The 16029-nt window shown below is 44.7% G+C and overlaps 1 protein-coding gene across 3 annotated transcripts in view; it reads left to right on the forward strand.

Moving 5' to 3' along the window:
- The window catches only part of LOC308311945 (rho GTPase-activating protein 6-like), a 144284-nt gene extending 128826 nt beyond the window's left edge, over window positions 1-15458 (forward strand). For all 3 annotated transcript variants that reach the window (XM_080758754.1, XM_080758755.1, XM_080758756.1), the window contains 6 exons: window positions 738-886; window positions 5662-5844; window positions 12511-12602; window positions 12968-13251; window positions 13874-13957; window positions 14726-15458. In XM_080758754.1, coding sequence (XP_080614880.1) covers window positions 738-886; window positions 5662-5844; window positions 12511-12602; window positions 12968-13251; window positions 13874-13957; window positions 14726-15315 — 1382 coding nt within the window. In that variant the 3' untranslated portion in view covers window positions 15316-15458. The remainder of the gene's footprint in view (window positions 1-737; window positions 887-5661; window positions 5845-12510; window positions 12603-12967; window positions 13252-13873; window positions 13958-14725) is intronic.
- The last annotated feature ends 571 nt before the right edge of the window (window positions 15459-16029 follow it).

Raw genomic sequence — 16029 nt, forward strand, 5'->3', positions numbered from 1 at the left:
ACATCACAGCAGCACAACTAAATGTTCCTACCTTGAGCTGACTTCATCAGTTGTGTAAGAGATGGCCAGGGTCAAACCGCCCTTTCTCTAGTTCATCCCCGGATGAGCCCTCCATCGGCGTCTCCAGTGTGCCATCTCCGTTTAGCACCCACTGTGGCGAATGGCACTGATCATCCCCAACATTGTCACCTCAGACTCATGTCATCTGCTGGACAGATGTACAGAACTTTTAAAAGGCAAAAAGTTTGATTTGGTAGGAATTGTGTCCCTTGAGCAGCCATTGCTGCACTGAACAAACTGGATGTTAGAGTCTATACACACCAGGCTGGGGTACAGTATTGGGCTGCAGCGAAGACCAGGGCCTGCGTGGACATTAGCAGTACTGTGGTCCCAAGTACGTTGAGAGGAACACCACAAGCCTTGAGTGCCTGAAAGAAAGAAAGAAAGAAATTTACACATCACATGCTGTACCTGTATAATGTACAGTACCATGTCACAATAACTCACTATCTTTAACAATAGCCACCACACAAGGGCAACTGGCGGACCGGGGGCCACATGTGGCCCCCACAATCACTTAATGGCAATTGCGCTTTTATAGTGCATTCGATTTCAATTCAAATATAGCAAAAATAGCCGATCTACAAGCTCAAAACGCGCCACAGCAACGTGGCTCTCTGGCCCACCCCTGCTCTACACAGTAGTCCACAGCATGTTCCTCTGTGTGTTGATGACAGTGCTGGACCCGGACGAGCAGCAGACGGTGACCCAGCTGCTGATCTACCTGCTCCCAGCATGCAACAGTGACACACTCTACCGCCTGCTGGAGTTCCTGTCCACCGTGGCCGACCACGCCCACGACCGCCACCACAAGGACGGACAGGAGGTGAGCGTAAAGACGTTTCCTTTTAAAGCACGTGACCCACTGGTTGATTATATACAGGCCATCTAAATCAGTAGTTCTTGGACCTTTTCGTGTTTGCCGCGCACCAAAATGCATGCACTTCCAAGCCATTTTCTTTTGTTGAGTGGTGCAACCACTCCAAGGAACAGCAATGTCCGTGTCCGCCTATGTGTCGTCCGAAATGTGTGAATGAGCACGAGTATGACTAGTAGTACCAGTAGGGGCGCTGTTGTACAGAAACAGAGAGAGAGATAGTGCTGTACTTTTGCCTGCTAATGAGAGAGAGAGAGAGAGAGAGAGAGAGAGAGAGGAGGGGGGGAGAGAGAGAGGGGAGTTGCACCACTCAGTTCACACGGGTATGATTTTTTATTCATGAAGCACAAAGTGCTTTCCAATCGGCTCCCCCGTCTCTCTCCCTCTCTCTCTGCCACTTATATATATAAAGTCCACACATTTCGCAATCTCAAATGCAAATAAACCCAAGGGTCTATGAGAAAGCCTTTGTGTACAGGTGAGTTTTCAGCTGTGACTTAAAAAGAACACAGTGAACTACAGTGTTCTTGCAGCCTCTGGCAGGGCAGGAGCCTAAAGGAGCAATTGGTAGGATTAAGGTCTACGGTCATGGACAAGGATTACAAGGTGATATGCAGGAGTTCTCAAAGCGATGGCCTGCTGCAATCAAAGTGCTCATTAAAAACATCACACAGTTTTACTCTCATGTGAGATTGCGTATGGGTCGTTCATAATAAGCTGATTATGAGGTGATGGGATGACATTGAGATAATCATTTACTTGTTTCTGCACTCCAGAATGTAGCAGGATTTATGCTATACGATTTGACACGGGGTGGAAATGTAACAAGAGTGAATGAATTCAGGCTTTTCCGAATCATAGCAAGGCACTTATTTCACAATTTCAGACGTGATGTAAGTCAGAGCTCAAGCCAGTGGTACGTGCCTTTCCCCCCGTAGGAAATACCCCCCCCCCCATAAGCCCATTAGAAACATTAGATAATTGAAACTGGGTGAAAAATAATTTGTTAGAAAATCGTAAAATTGGTTACAAAATTGTGGGATAAAAAAAAAGGAAAATATCCCTAGCTCAGTGGTTCTACTCATGTAGTTCTCACTCGTCACGACTGATTTCAGGCATTTGGATTCCATAGAAGCCATGCATGTCTTCCATGGAAGCATTCTGTACAGCGAAAATAGCAGATGTACAAGCTCTCACTGCGTCTGCAACACAGAGATTGTAGAACTAGCAAAGGTTGAAGCCTCATTCTGGGATTTTTCACCTGGTTGGCAGTATGTAGAATAGCAGGAACAATACTATACTAAAACCTAATTTTACAAATTGTGTTAATCATTTAGTAAACAGCACTAGTGTTGGGGCGGGGGCTCCTTTCACTCTGTTTCACAAATTGCACATTAGGACTTCCAGAAAAAAAATTCAGTCGTGAAATTGTATTTAGTTTGAATTGTTTGTTCCATGGTTAAAGTGGCGCCCAGGGACCATCAGGGTTCCATGATGGGGTTCCAAAGGAGGTCTGTAACCATGAGTCTCTGTGAGTCTCAGAGTTATGGGGGTGCTTGACATTTAAAACGTTTGAGAACCAACTGCTCCAGCTCGTAGTATAATGTGAAATATCAGAGGAGGCATATTCCTCCTTTTTCTTCACTCTCACCATCGAGTCCATTTCATTCAGTTTGCCTAATCCTTCATACAGTATGTACCAAACTAGTGTTTTTATTTTATTTAAGAAGTTTGAGAATCACTGACTTTAGTATTCCTATTGTTATACTTAATGAAAATATCATCATATCGCGACAGATGATTGAGATAGATTGTTTTCCACTTACCGAAACACATGCACGTGCACGCACGTGCAAACACGCACGCACACACACACACACACACACACACACACACACACACACACACACACACACACACACACACACACACACACACACACACACACACACACACACACACACACACACACAGCAGTGTGCATAAGCCGTGGTATCATTTTGCTTAACTAGTGTTAAAAGGGGTGGTTGTGATGGGGATTAGCACAGAGCTTACAGGGATCAGGGTTTGGCTCCACCGCGTTTGTTATGAAATGCCTAATCGCACTGATCCAGGATCTGCCTGACATCATCCACATCCAGTAGGACTCACTTTGAATCAGTGTTTTGAGGAGAATACTGCGTAAGAAGAACTCGTGAAATGTATACAGTACTGTACAGTACAGTGGGAACCAGGAACTATAAGCTGAGCTTTGACCATTACGAGGATTAACCATTTATAATCTCCTATACTTCATCGTATTATGAATACTGAAAATAGCTCTTCCATAAGCTCTCAACAGATTTTTGTTTGTATTGATTGGATACTATTAACAGTTTGCAAAACGTACAGAGGTACAGTTTACAATAATGCTATGAAAGGACAGAGGGCTTGTTTCATTTTGCCGAGTTAGGAGACTTGGTAAGGACTCTACAGGCGCTCTTTCATGGCGGTTTTGAAGGAGGGACCATGGCGTGGCACACTTGTTGATGGCTGGTGGCGGCAGAGGCATTTCACATTTCGGCGGCATAATAGTTGAATGAATTCATGTTTGTGCCGAATCTGGGGGGAATGAGATAGTGAAGCTCCCTCTAGTTATTCCCATCTATTATTTTTATCCCATCTAATATCACACACATACACACACACCATTGTAACCCCCCTTCCCCTTAATTTTCCTTTTTTTTGTCAATGTGGTTCAAATTGGTTATAAGTATGTTATTCGTTTTACAACAAATAACGATAAGATAAGCAGACAAAAGAATGGGTCACAGAAATGAACCGCAGGTACAAGAATGTGACGTGTGTGCCACTGCTGGTGTGTGCTGGTTGGGTAAATAAGGGAAGTTTGTGGTTGTTCACCATAATGTGTGTGACCCACGTTTCTGCACGGCAGAGCTAGAACTCAGTGTTCTGCCCTGTTCTGTTCTGTTCACAGATTTCTCACCCACTCCTCTACACTCCCTCCAACCCTTTATAGCTTCCTACTTACAGTAACTGTGTGTGTGTGTGTGTGTGTGTGTGTGTGTGTGTGTGTGTGTGTGTGTGTGTGTGTGTGTGTGTGTGTGTGTGTGTGTGTGTGTGTGTGTGTGTGTGTGTGTGTGTGTGTGTGTGAGAGAGAGATCGTCTCAGTCAGGTGGAAATCATTTGTATAAAACTGTTGTAAAAAAGCAAGATCAAAACACATTGCTTCGTGCCACATTTCGAGCTTGCAGATCTGCTGCTTTTAATGCTTTGGTGTGGCGCTGTGGTGTGTTTTCAGTATGGCATTTATTTACGAAAAACAAAAGTATGGAGATAAGAGGTTTCTGCTGTGTGTGTGTGTGTGTGTGTGTGTGTGTGTGTGTGTGTGTGTGTGTGTGTGTGTGTGTACACGCGCAAGTCCGCGTGTGTCATGTTTTCCCACGCGGCTCCACAGCTCTGCTATCTGTATGTGAGATCAGTGCAGGAAGTTAGGCCATTTTGCGCTCGGGCGGAGAACAGGCACATCAAGCACTCTGGTGCTCGTGGCTACTGGCGCTCTCCAGGGAATGGTAGAGGAGAGGAGAGGAGAGGAGAGGAGAGGAGAGGAGAGGAGAGGAGAGGAGAGGAGAGGAGAGGAGAGAGACAATAAGAGGACAGCAGGAGAGGGATGAAAGACAGGCGATGTAGAGTTGGATAATAAAGTTCTGTTACTCCCAATGCAGACAAAACGTATAGCCTTTCTATAATGTTGTTCTTTTCTCATCAGAGTTGCAATACAGGTGTACTAGAAGAAAGGGGTGAAGATAGAGAGAAAGATAAGGGAGAAGGGGGTTGAAAGAAGAGAGACCAAGTCAAAGGGAAAGACAGGAATAGGAGGAAAGAGGAAGGGGACAGTCTCTGCTTCTCCAAACAGAAACACAGTGATCTGTGACACCTTCTCAAAATACAGACAAAGACACCACCAAACACCAAACACTCGCGTAGCAGACAGGTAAATATTTACCATCCGATTCACGGATGCAGGTGTTTGGATGTGCATGTTTACACCGCCACAAGAATCGATAGCCAGAATCAATAGCCTTGAATAGCTTTCAAGTGAAACGTTTCTGATCTGTTATATGGCACCCCCTGTTGGCCCACTCTAGCTTTCACTTCAGCTAGCTGTGATTGACCACTGTAATGAATGGTTCATCGATTGAATGAAAGTTTCTAAACCTACATGTACCGTTTGTTTTGTAAATAAATGCCCGGCTTCGCCATACAAGAGCGTCATCCAAAGTTAGCAGATCTACAAGCTCAAGATGTACTCGCTGTGTGACTCGTGAGCTTGTAGATCAACATCTTGGTAGTGAAATTGGTTAAGTGTGTCTGTGGGTTTTATCTAACCAATACAAACTCACTGCCAAATGCATTGGATTCATTGGAACACGAATTTTCCAGAAAAGGTTTTGACTCAACAGAAACCGTGTTCCTTTATAATTTGTTGGTAGCGTCGGGTAGAAACCTCATATGGCCAAAACTTTTGTCACTTTTGTGTGACGGCATAGTATGATGAGTATCATGTAGGTGTAGGGCGTCAATCTACAAAAGTTAAAATATGCAGATAACAGTAGGTTTCTGCACGACACATTTTATTCTGCAATGTCAGAAGGAAACGAGCGGCCTGTGTTTCTTTCTTTCTTTCTTAACATTGTTTTATTTTTTTGCCTCACGCGAAATAGATGACGGGGAACAAGATGACGTCCCTGAACCTGGCAACCATCTTTGGGCCCAACCTGCTGCACAAACAGAAGAGCTCCGACAACAAGGAGTTCAGCGTGCAGAGCTCTGCGCGCGCCGAGGAGAGCACCGCCGTCATCGGTGTCCTGCAGAGGATGATCGCCAGCTACCACTCCCTCTTCATGGTGAGTGTGCGTGCGTGCGTGCGGCCCCTTTTCTACCCAAATAACTTTTGGTTCCGTTCTAGATTCTTGGCACCGTGGTGCTTTCACAGAACCGGCCACAGACCGGCTTGCTTTTTCCACCAGTTTAAAGCAGAACCATTGCAGGGGGAAGGAGATCCCAGTTGGTTCGATTCCAGCAATGACAGGTCATAGTCACCATTTAACGGGGTCGTCAATAGCATTTCCCATATCACTTTTCCATTTTTAATGATGATTAAAACTGCAAAGAATTCAGATGTCTAAAATCCAATGGAATTAAACTGAATCTAAATTTGCTGTCAAAAATCAACACACATTTACCAGGCTATTTACGCTATTTACAAGTGGAATTTGTTTTTGTGCATACAGTAGTTCCCATCGTGTTATATTTTCAAGAAAACAAAGAAAGGGAAGATGAGAGGGTGTGGCAGTAAGGAAAGTAAAGGGTTTCCCCACAGAGTCAAATCAAATGACACTTTGTCCATTTAGGATGGGAACCCCTTACACCTAATTAACCCATTTTGGGCGGGAGCCCCTTTTGGTGTAAGCATTATGTTAGGCTTTAGCTATTGACAAATAGCAGATCTACAAGCTCATAGCGCGTGAAAATATTTATTTCAGAAAACTGGAGGATTTAGAAGATTATTATTATTTTTATTTTTTAGGTCAGGACTTAATGGGTTAAGCTCCTGGGTGAGCCCTGTGGATGACAATGTGCTCATACGCACATAGTCGGCCTCTCTTCAACCACATTAGCAAGACTCCCATATCACCAGTGAAAGCTAATACCTACAGTAAGCAACATGCATGCTATCGCCATGCTATATTATGCAGACAAATAAACTCTATGGCAGCTGGATATACTCTCGGGGCTATATACAAACAATACAGCCTGCGACAGTGACACAAATTGCATTTGGAACCCAATCAAAACGGCACACATAAGCCACTTCAGACGTGTCTGAGTGCTTCTTCACAATGGAACCGTGAAGGCTAATGAAAGTGCCAGCTAGCAACTTTTGGCTTGTCACAGCGTTTTGAAAACATTTCACTGCCCTCCTCTGCCTCCCCACTCTTTTCTCCCCAGGCCACCGCGCCATGTCCAGTAAACCACTGCTTCCCAAACACTGAGTCGGGACCCATTTGTAGGACATTTTTTTATGGGTCCCTTTATTTTTTGTTTTCTACATTTTGTTTTCAATTAATATTCAAGAAAACATTCCCAATAAAGCCTAAAAAGCCATGAATTAAAAACAAATTCAATTATGTTTTCAAAGTAATTCCATGAATAAATGAAAGTCTAGGAATCTAGGAAATTCCATAAATTAGAATAGCCGATCTACAAGCTCACAACACGAAGATGTACTAGTTTCCATATTTTTAGGAAGGATTTTGCTGTGCATACCGTTAGTAATTTATATTGGGTAACGTTGAGATATCTGATGGGAGCCACTGGAGTCTGGTGGTCTGACCCTTGCCTGTCCTCTAATATAAGCCGTCGACGCCACTTGTACCTCCAGAATCACGAGTCATCACTTCAAATAGCTTTATGAAAGCCAAAAATTGTGTGAAACGGTTTTTGCGGTACGTTTTGGTGATACACGTCCTGGCTATCTCTAGCTATAAGCTCTTTTGAAGCTTCTTCTACTGAAGTCGCTCAACTCGCTCCCTGCAGTATACTACACAAAACTAACTCAATTACACGCAACCCAAAGCAGACACAGATTGCAATGGAATGGCTATGGACTCTTGATGGACTGTCTGCTCCTGTTACCATGGTGCTATCCAGTACCAACCGGGCCAGGATAATTGGTCTCCCCACGCCCAATCTCACAGAGCTAAACAATAAAGCTGTCGCACGCATTGCAACCTCAGACGAACTGAGCATCACACACGCCCACCTCAATCACTACCTTATACCCTGCTGTCCTGCGGGCGCAGGCACACAACACTAAGGTGTAGAGACTGTAGAAGATACAGGACAGCCATGCGCAGCTGCCTTACACAATATGACCTGAGTGTTTGTACTTATGTCTGTCATTGTATGGCGTAATCGTGTGCTGCTGTTGTGCTGTCGTCTGACATGTACTGCACAATGTTAGGGAAAGGAATTTCCCCGTGGGGACACTACATTCCCACCCCCCTGTCCCCCATGAGCTTGATTTCAGGGGTAACTAGGGGGTTATGTTTTGAACTAGAGGGGGCCCCTCAAACCCCCCCCGTAACTCGAGCTCGGTCTGTTTCCTCATTCATTCCTTCTTGTCCATCTCTGCCTCACACGTACTGTATTCCCCACACACACACACACACACACACATACACACACACGCACACGGCCACACGCGTCGCACATGCACACACCTCATTCACACCTTGCATTCCTGTGCGGTCTTTAAAGTAACACAATCCCTCTGGCTTTAGTGGACAATGGGCTGCATCTTACCCAACAGAAACAATGGAAATCTGCCAGGCTTTAGGAGAGAGATGCAGACACACAGGGAGAAGAAGAGACAAAGGACAATGTGTGTGTGTGTGTGTGTGTGTGTGTGTGTGTGTGTGTGTGTGTGTGCGTGCGTGCGTGCGTGCGTGCGTGCGTGCGTGCGTGCGTGCGTGCGTGCGTGAGAAAGAGAGAGAGAAAGAGTGAGGAGAAGGGAGGTTTAAAGAGCATTGTGAGTGTATGGGTGCTAGTTATTAGCTTTGAGATGTGATCCCCATCACAGGCCCAACTCCCACATCACAGGAAAGCTTTTCAACAGGTGCCAAGAAGAAGAGGTCCAAACTCGCTTGTTCCTTTTGTCCTGGTTTGACCACAACAGTCAGTCGGAGTCCACATCGTAACTAAACTTCCTCAATATGAGAGAGAGAGAGAGGGGGTGGGGGGCAATTCAACTCTTTCAAGTGAACTTCAGAGTTCAGACACAATGGACCTAAATGTAGTGTTCTGTCCGGTAGCTGCGAAGCACCACCTCGTCCGTAAAGCACAGCCAAATAACGCGTCAAGAATTCTAAGTGAATGACTTTCAAAGATAATATCGTCACATCCTTACTGCAACTGCTATTTCCTGACTTCTCAGAAACAAAAGGATTGCGTTTTTCCTATTCTTCAGGACATGGCCATTTGTAAGTAAATAGGACGTTTCTGTGTGGCCCTGTGTTGTGTTTTACACCTTGAGGCGATTATGTGTTACATACCGGTGGCAAAGGAGGCTGAAAAAAACAGCCAAAAAGACACACACATCTACAACCTATTAGGCTGGGTGCCGCCGGATCGAAAACAGTGATAGTTCAAGAATAAAAGAGTCTGCACACCAATTTACCACTACTTTAAAGGAAAAGATATGCCTGGGAGCAGAAATGTGTGTGCAGACTTATTAATTCTTGAAATATTTACATACCAGGCCAGGTCATCCCAGGTCGATTTGTGCCGGTGTAATAAATATAACGTAAAATCAGGATCCAAGTGGAAACGGCGTGGCTCAGACCACTGCACTTAAATTATTCTGTCTTGGCAAGTAAGTGTGCAAAACAATTTGATCCAGATCAATATTTACTTCTCTCTCGACAGAGCGGAGGGCAAGCCGTGAGAGCTCCTCGCTCATATCTGAGCATATTAAAGTGTTAATTATTACATCCAAAGACACAGAGGGCTGTATTTTGCGTTTCTTAAGTACCAGGTCTTATTCCCTAACTTGAGTAAACTAAAGACCTGGAGGCGTGGTCAATGCTCTTTGGCCACTCAGAATAGCCAAATGGCATTGACCACGCCTCCAGGTCTTTAGTTTACTCAAGTTAGGGAATAAGACCTGGTACTTAAGACACGCAAAATACAGCCCAGAGTCTCAGATGGGTCCATTTGGTTACGTTTGTATCCTCTCAAAGTTAACTGAAAGCCAGTGGTGTAAAGTAACTAAGTACTTTAACTCAAGTACTGTACTGAAGTACAAATTTCTGTACTTTTTTCTGTACATGTTGACTGAAAACACACAAAATATTTCGGCTGTGAAACATTTGAAATTAAAATAGCTGATCTACAAGCTCACAAAACCAGCACCATTCACCACCTAATCAAAACAAAGAATTCAGCTGCTCTGTTCTCCCAGAGCGCTAGCAAACTCGGTGGCTAGACTAGCTAGTTTCTTGGGACATTTGTGGTCGTAGTGACTACATCTGTCATTAAAAAAATATATTCTTTCTTAGTTTTAAGGGTAAACTGTTGTAGAATTGCAATATTACACTTCAGTGATGCTTGCGGAACTCGACTTCGTCTCGTTCCTGACCGCATCACTGTCGTGGCAATTAATAATCATGTTAACCCACACCCTCTCGTGTAATATTGCTTAAATCTACACTATATCCTAGCCGGTACCTGCCTGGCACCCAACACTCATCCGTATGCACAGGCCACGATAAATCTGTAAAACACCCAACCATTAACACACACACACACACACACACACACACACACACACACACACACACACACACAAAGCTCATAAGCGCACCACCGAGTGGCGCGCTACAAGCTTGTAGGTATGCTATTTTTGAAAAATCGAAGAACGACTGACATAGAAACATAGCTTTTTCAGAAAACAGGATGTAGAAGACATTTTTTTAATCTGATCTCAGGTCAAAATGGGTTAAATGCGGAAATACAGAATATTTCCACATTGCAGTATTGCTACTTTTACATAAGCAAAACATGCGAGTACGTTTCCCATCACTTGTACGGGGGCCTCGGATCAAGGCCTCCGACTGGCAAGTGGAGGTCGTTTCAGGTCTGAAATCTTACCCCGTAACGTTTTGTAATCTGCCACTGCGGTGCCTTGGGGGCGTACATTCCTGCACTAAGCCAATAACGACTTGTTCAACTTATAAGGTGAATTGGACCAGGCTTCTTCTTTTTCATTTTTCCTCGCTTGCTCGCTCTCACCCAAAGGCATTTTTGTTTAACAACGAGGGAAGGTATATACATAAATCTTATGTGCGATTAGCTGTATTGTTCAACCCTTTTACGTAAACCTCCCAAAGGGTCTTAGGGGTTTTGTTGGACGGCGCACAACTCTCTGCAGCATAAACGGTTTAATAGCCGTGGTGGAAGAAGTGCTCACATTTCTACTTAAGTAAAAGTAGCAATTCAACAATGTAGAACTTTACTCTGTTACAAGTAAGAGTTCAGCATAAGTAATGTTCAAAATGGACAGTAATGTTCAAAATATAGTACCGGTACTCGAGAATATACCATTTCACATGTTTTGAAACTGTATTAAAGTAACTGGTAACTAACGTTTTCAACTAATCGTAATGGAGTGAGAGTGCAATATTTGTAGTAGTGGAGTTGAAGTGAATTGGTTTTAAAATGGGAAATGCTCTAAAGTAAGAAATAATACCTCAAAATTGTACTTATATTAAGTAAAGTAAGTCCATGAGTAAGTGTACATAGTTAATTTTACAAAAGTTTTGGCATCAAAATGTACTTATAGTACCAAAAGTAAAAGTAATCGTTATGCAGAATGTCTCATTACATTGTGAGCTTGTACTGTAGAGCTGCTATTACATTGGATAATGTATGTTTTGTTAATAATAATCAAAATGATCAAACTAACGAGTGACTAAAGTTTTCAAATAAATGTACTGGAGTAAAAGTACAATATCCTGGCTCTGTGATGTAGTTGAGTAGAAGTAAAAGTATTGGAAATTCTTAAGTAAAGTACAAATACCTCAGAATTGAACTTAAGTGCAGTACTTAAGTAAATGTATTTCATTACTTTCCACCACCGGCGTACGACAGTTCAGGTGAAGTTCAACCGTGTTGGCTGTTCACTTCTCCAAGGGTAATCTAAAGCAGGAGCGCAGCTTGGCACTCAGACACACGCACATGCACACACACACACACACACACACACACACACAGTCACACACACACACACACACACACACACCGCTAAATCCTGCCATCACCCCATTTCTCTTTAATGCCGTTAACTTCATCACTGTCATCCCTCTCTCATTCTCCCCGTGTCAGGTCTGGTGGAGAGTGATATTGAACTTGGGGTAGAGCCTCTGTGGTTTTGGATACCAAGACGCCTTGGGCATGATGTCTGGGGCCTCCGAGTTATTGTCCGTCATTCTATATTGTTGCTTCAGTGCTCCTCAAGTGAGAAATAACGGTTATAGTTATAGGGATTCCTTTCACAGATCTCAGAGGTCGCACCTAAATAAACATCAGTAAAGACGATGTTTTTTGGGGGGTATTTTCTGCCTTTATTCAAGTGAAGACTGACAGGAAAGAGGGAGAGAGGGGGGGGGGGGGGGGAGAGACGTGCAGCAAAGGTTGTCATGAACGGGACTCGAACACGCGACGCACTGTCAGGCGAAAGCCTATATGTGGCATGCGCCTGGACCACTTGGCCAGCGGTTGCCCCAATAAAGACAATGTTTAACTGCTGAACCCGACCTTCACAACCTTTTTTTCCTGACCTTTTTGATAACTTAAGACATACAAGGTTTTCCTCGGACACTCTGGGATACGTTTCCAATCCATTCAGAATACCCGGAGAGTTGTTAAGCATGTATTAATTGTATTATGTAGGTGTGTGTGTGTGTGTTGGTGAATGGTAATGTGTAATCGTCTGTGCTGTGCTGGTGTAGGTGCCTCCTGATCTACAGAACGAGGTGTTGATGAGCCTGTTGGAGACCGATCCTGATGTGGTGGATTACCTGCTCAGGAGGAAAGCCTCACAGTGAGTCACCATGCACGCACTCGCGCACACGCAACGCACGTCTTTAACACTCATTACCTCAACCTCTAACCTTTGCCACTACCCTTATCATAACAACAACAACTCAGTCACACTGTCGCTCAGTCACAGCACGGACGGAGTAGAAACACACACACATACTGTAGGCCTGACTCACACCTTCGCCTCTAGCATACAACATTGATGCATGCTAGATGTAAAGAAAGGGTTTGTTTACATCTTGCCCCAATGCATTTCCAATGGAAGTCACATGGTTTGACACAACATTTGTGTTGTACGGCTTTCGGCTGTGTTTCGACTGTTTCGAAAACACTCTCTTTATTGACTTTTCTAACTCCCTACGCCAGGAGTCCAGAGCTGATGAGGTCCGAAGAGACCTTCTCGGTCAGCGAGCGCCGCTCCTCCAGCGACTCCAACAAGGCGTCGAGCGGCGAGGTCTCGCCCTACGACAACAACTCGCCCGTCCTGAGCGAGCGCCGCACGGAGCCCGGCGGCGGGAGCCCCGGCAGCGAGCGTCTCTTCCGCATCCCGGAGCAGCAGCAGTGCGCCCCGGGGGGCGTGGGGGGGGGGCATGGGGGGGCCGGCGGGCGGGGCCAGACCGGAGCCGGGCACAACGCCTGGGCTGCCAAAGGTAAGCCTATACCACCTACCATGAGGAAGACCCGTAATGGGGAATGATTAGTGTTTGGCTTTATTCTTTTTTTTTGGGGGGGGGGGTTGTGTGTGTTTGCGTTCCATAGAGGGATAGAGGATATGTGCATTATCATCATACGGAAACACCTACTGAGTGGCAAAAAGTGACGTCCTAAGTCTGATTGCGTTGAATGACGTTAAACGTACTTTGCCACTCGCTTTATGCATGTGCGGCCTCTGTTGTCATAGATGTATATCTGCCTGCTCTTAACCCATTCTGACCTGAGATCAGATTCTAAAAATGTCTTCTGCATCCTGACAGTTTTATGAAAAAGCTGTTTTTATGTCAGTCTTTCTTCGATTTTTCAAAGATAGCAGACCTAAAAGCCTATAGATCTGCTTGGGTTGCCGCCCAAAATGGGTTAAATGGTTGTCTGCTAATGTGCTGAGCAGGGAGTAATGCACGTCATATAGCAGAGCCTGAATTACATTTTATGAAATAAATTATCAGTCTCAATCTATTCGTCGGTTATCTGACTGAGCTACTACTGCTACTATTATTAATGAGGTTTAATGCTGCTGATTGATGGTGTAACTCCGTTTTATCTGCCTTGCATCAGATACCATATCAGAGGAGCATGCAAACATTTGGGGGGCGTGGCACACTACCCTGAAACCAGCACTGAAGGACCAATCATACACAGGTAAAGTTTCAGGATACTGCAGCCTGGGATCAATACCTTTTTGGGGTTTCTTGGTCTGGTCGCAGCGGAAATAACTTTATCTCTGTCATCGTTTTGTTTGGTATGATAATGGACGATCGAGACTAAACTAATTGATTCACATTGTGTGGGGATCAAAAAACAATGCGACGCCAACTGGAACGAAACACCGGTATACCACGATATATTTATTTATTCCTTTTTTCTAAACCGGATCACACGGCTAGTTTTAGAACGAATACAAGGATTTTCTCCTAGGTTAGTTCAAGTATAATGTGCACATGCGTGCATGCGCACACACAAGGCAAGGCACTAGTTCATATTGATCTAGTAATATATAGTACTATAGTATATTATACGAAAGGGAAGCATTTTGTGATAAAGATATTCCTCTCTTTTTTTCCCCGCTGAACAAAAAAGGCTATTTAATTTACAATTCCCACTCACATTGAAAAGTATAATTAAGATAATTTGACAAGACGCTTTTACTGTAATTGACCTTGATGATGAATTAATATTTTTTGCTGCAGAAAAAAGCTATGTAGTATTGTAGTTAGAAATGTCCACTGAAATTGAAAAGTATAGCCTAATTATTTTTGATAATGAAGACTTCCATTATAATTGACCTTGATAATGAATTAATATTTTTTTTGCAGCAAGAAAGCTATTTCATCTACCAATTTCACTCACCGTAATAAAATTAATTATCTCTTTTCCCTGTATTAAATTAATTGACACTTCTTTGTCTAGGTTCCCATGGCAACATGTCGGAGGGAAGCTCCCGCAGCTCCCAAGACGAGGGTCTGGACGCCGGTGTCCAGAGCGACGCCCGGCCGCCAGTGCGACGGACTCAGACCGTGCTGGGCGTCTCCGAGTATCGGCCGCACCCTCCCGTCGCCAGGATGTGCTCCACCCCTCTCGGAGAGGCCGGACAGACGACGCGCCTCCTCAACCTCAACTTCACACAGGCGGCGCCGGCGCCTCCCGACGGGGGGGGAGTGGCGCTTGGCAACGCCGAGGGCTTCCAGCGGGGGCGACAGGCGGCCGGCAGACCTCACGGCGGCGGAACTGCGGTGCATAACGACGTCTGCTGCCCTCCCCCTTATGACGTTCCACAGCGACTGGCTAAGTCTCCCTCCTCTTCGCTGCAAAATGCACAGACTGCGTCGTCGCCTCAGTGTCCTCCTCGGCAGCCCGGGCAGAATAACTCGTCCGCGGCGTCAGCGGGCTCCATGGTGCCAATGAGCCCAGAGTGGCAGGACTGGCAGAGGGACAGGTGGCAGATATGGCAGCTGCTGTCCTCAGACAATGCCGACACTCTCCCGGAAACGCTGGTGTGAGCATCGTAAACAGGAAAACCCTGCGTATAACCCGGCCCACTGTCTCAATTTTGTAGGCAAAAAAAGGCAGGTTGATGGAAGAGGAGAGTCAACTACAGTAATCGTTGCATCAGCCATGATGATCTACTCCCCTGAACCACCTCTTCTCTTTGACAATCACTCCAGTCCTTTTTTTTTTTCTTTTTAGTCCATCCATCCTTCCTCCTATATCTGTCCAACCAAATCTCTGTTTCAGGGGTCATCGCCATGCTGGCTTGTGGTGGACATGTTTGTCAAAGTTCTATGTTTGCCTACAAGACATACACAATGAGTGGACAATAATATCACCGGAAACACATGACGAGCTAGCCCTGAATGACCATAACAGATCTGTATACTGAGAGAGCACAGATGATGGAACCAAATTGACACTTACGGGTCCATTTGGTTTCATTTGAACACTTTCAGAGTTAAGGCAGTCCTTGCAAATGAAACATTTGAGGACCACTAGTACTAGTTGGACTCCTAATGTGCCATAGTGTCTCAGTAAATAAGTGTCATATATATATATATTCTGAACAAAACCTGGAGACTTGACATTCAGTAATTGATCAAAATAAGAACATTACAATGGCGTGTACAGACATATTGACGACCCCTGACTGTTTACTCGTGCTTTGCTTCAAATCTCTGTCTGTCTGTCTGTCTTTGCTTTATTATAGATCTCCCTGTGTC

The sequence above is a fragment of the Protomyctophum bolini genome (genome assembly GCF_963924005.1).
Source record: "Protomyctophum bolini genome assembly, chromosome: 24".
In the NCBI taxonomy this organism is placed as follows: Eukaryota; Metazoa; Chordata; class Actinopteri; order Myctophiformes; family Myctophidae; genus Protomyctophum; species Protomyctophum bolini.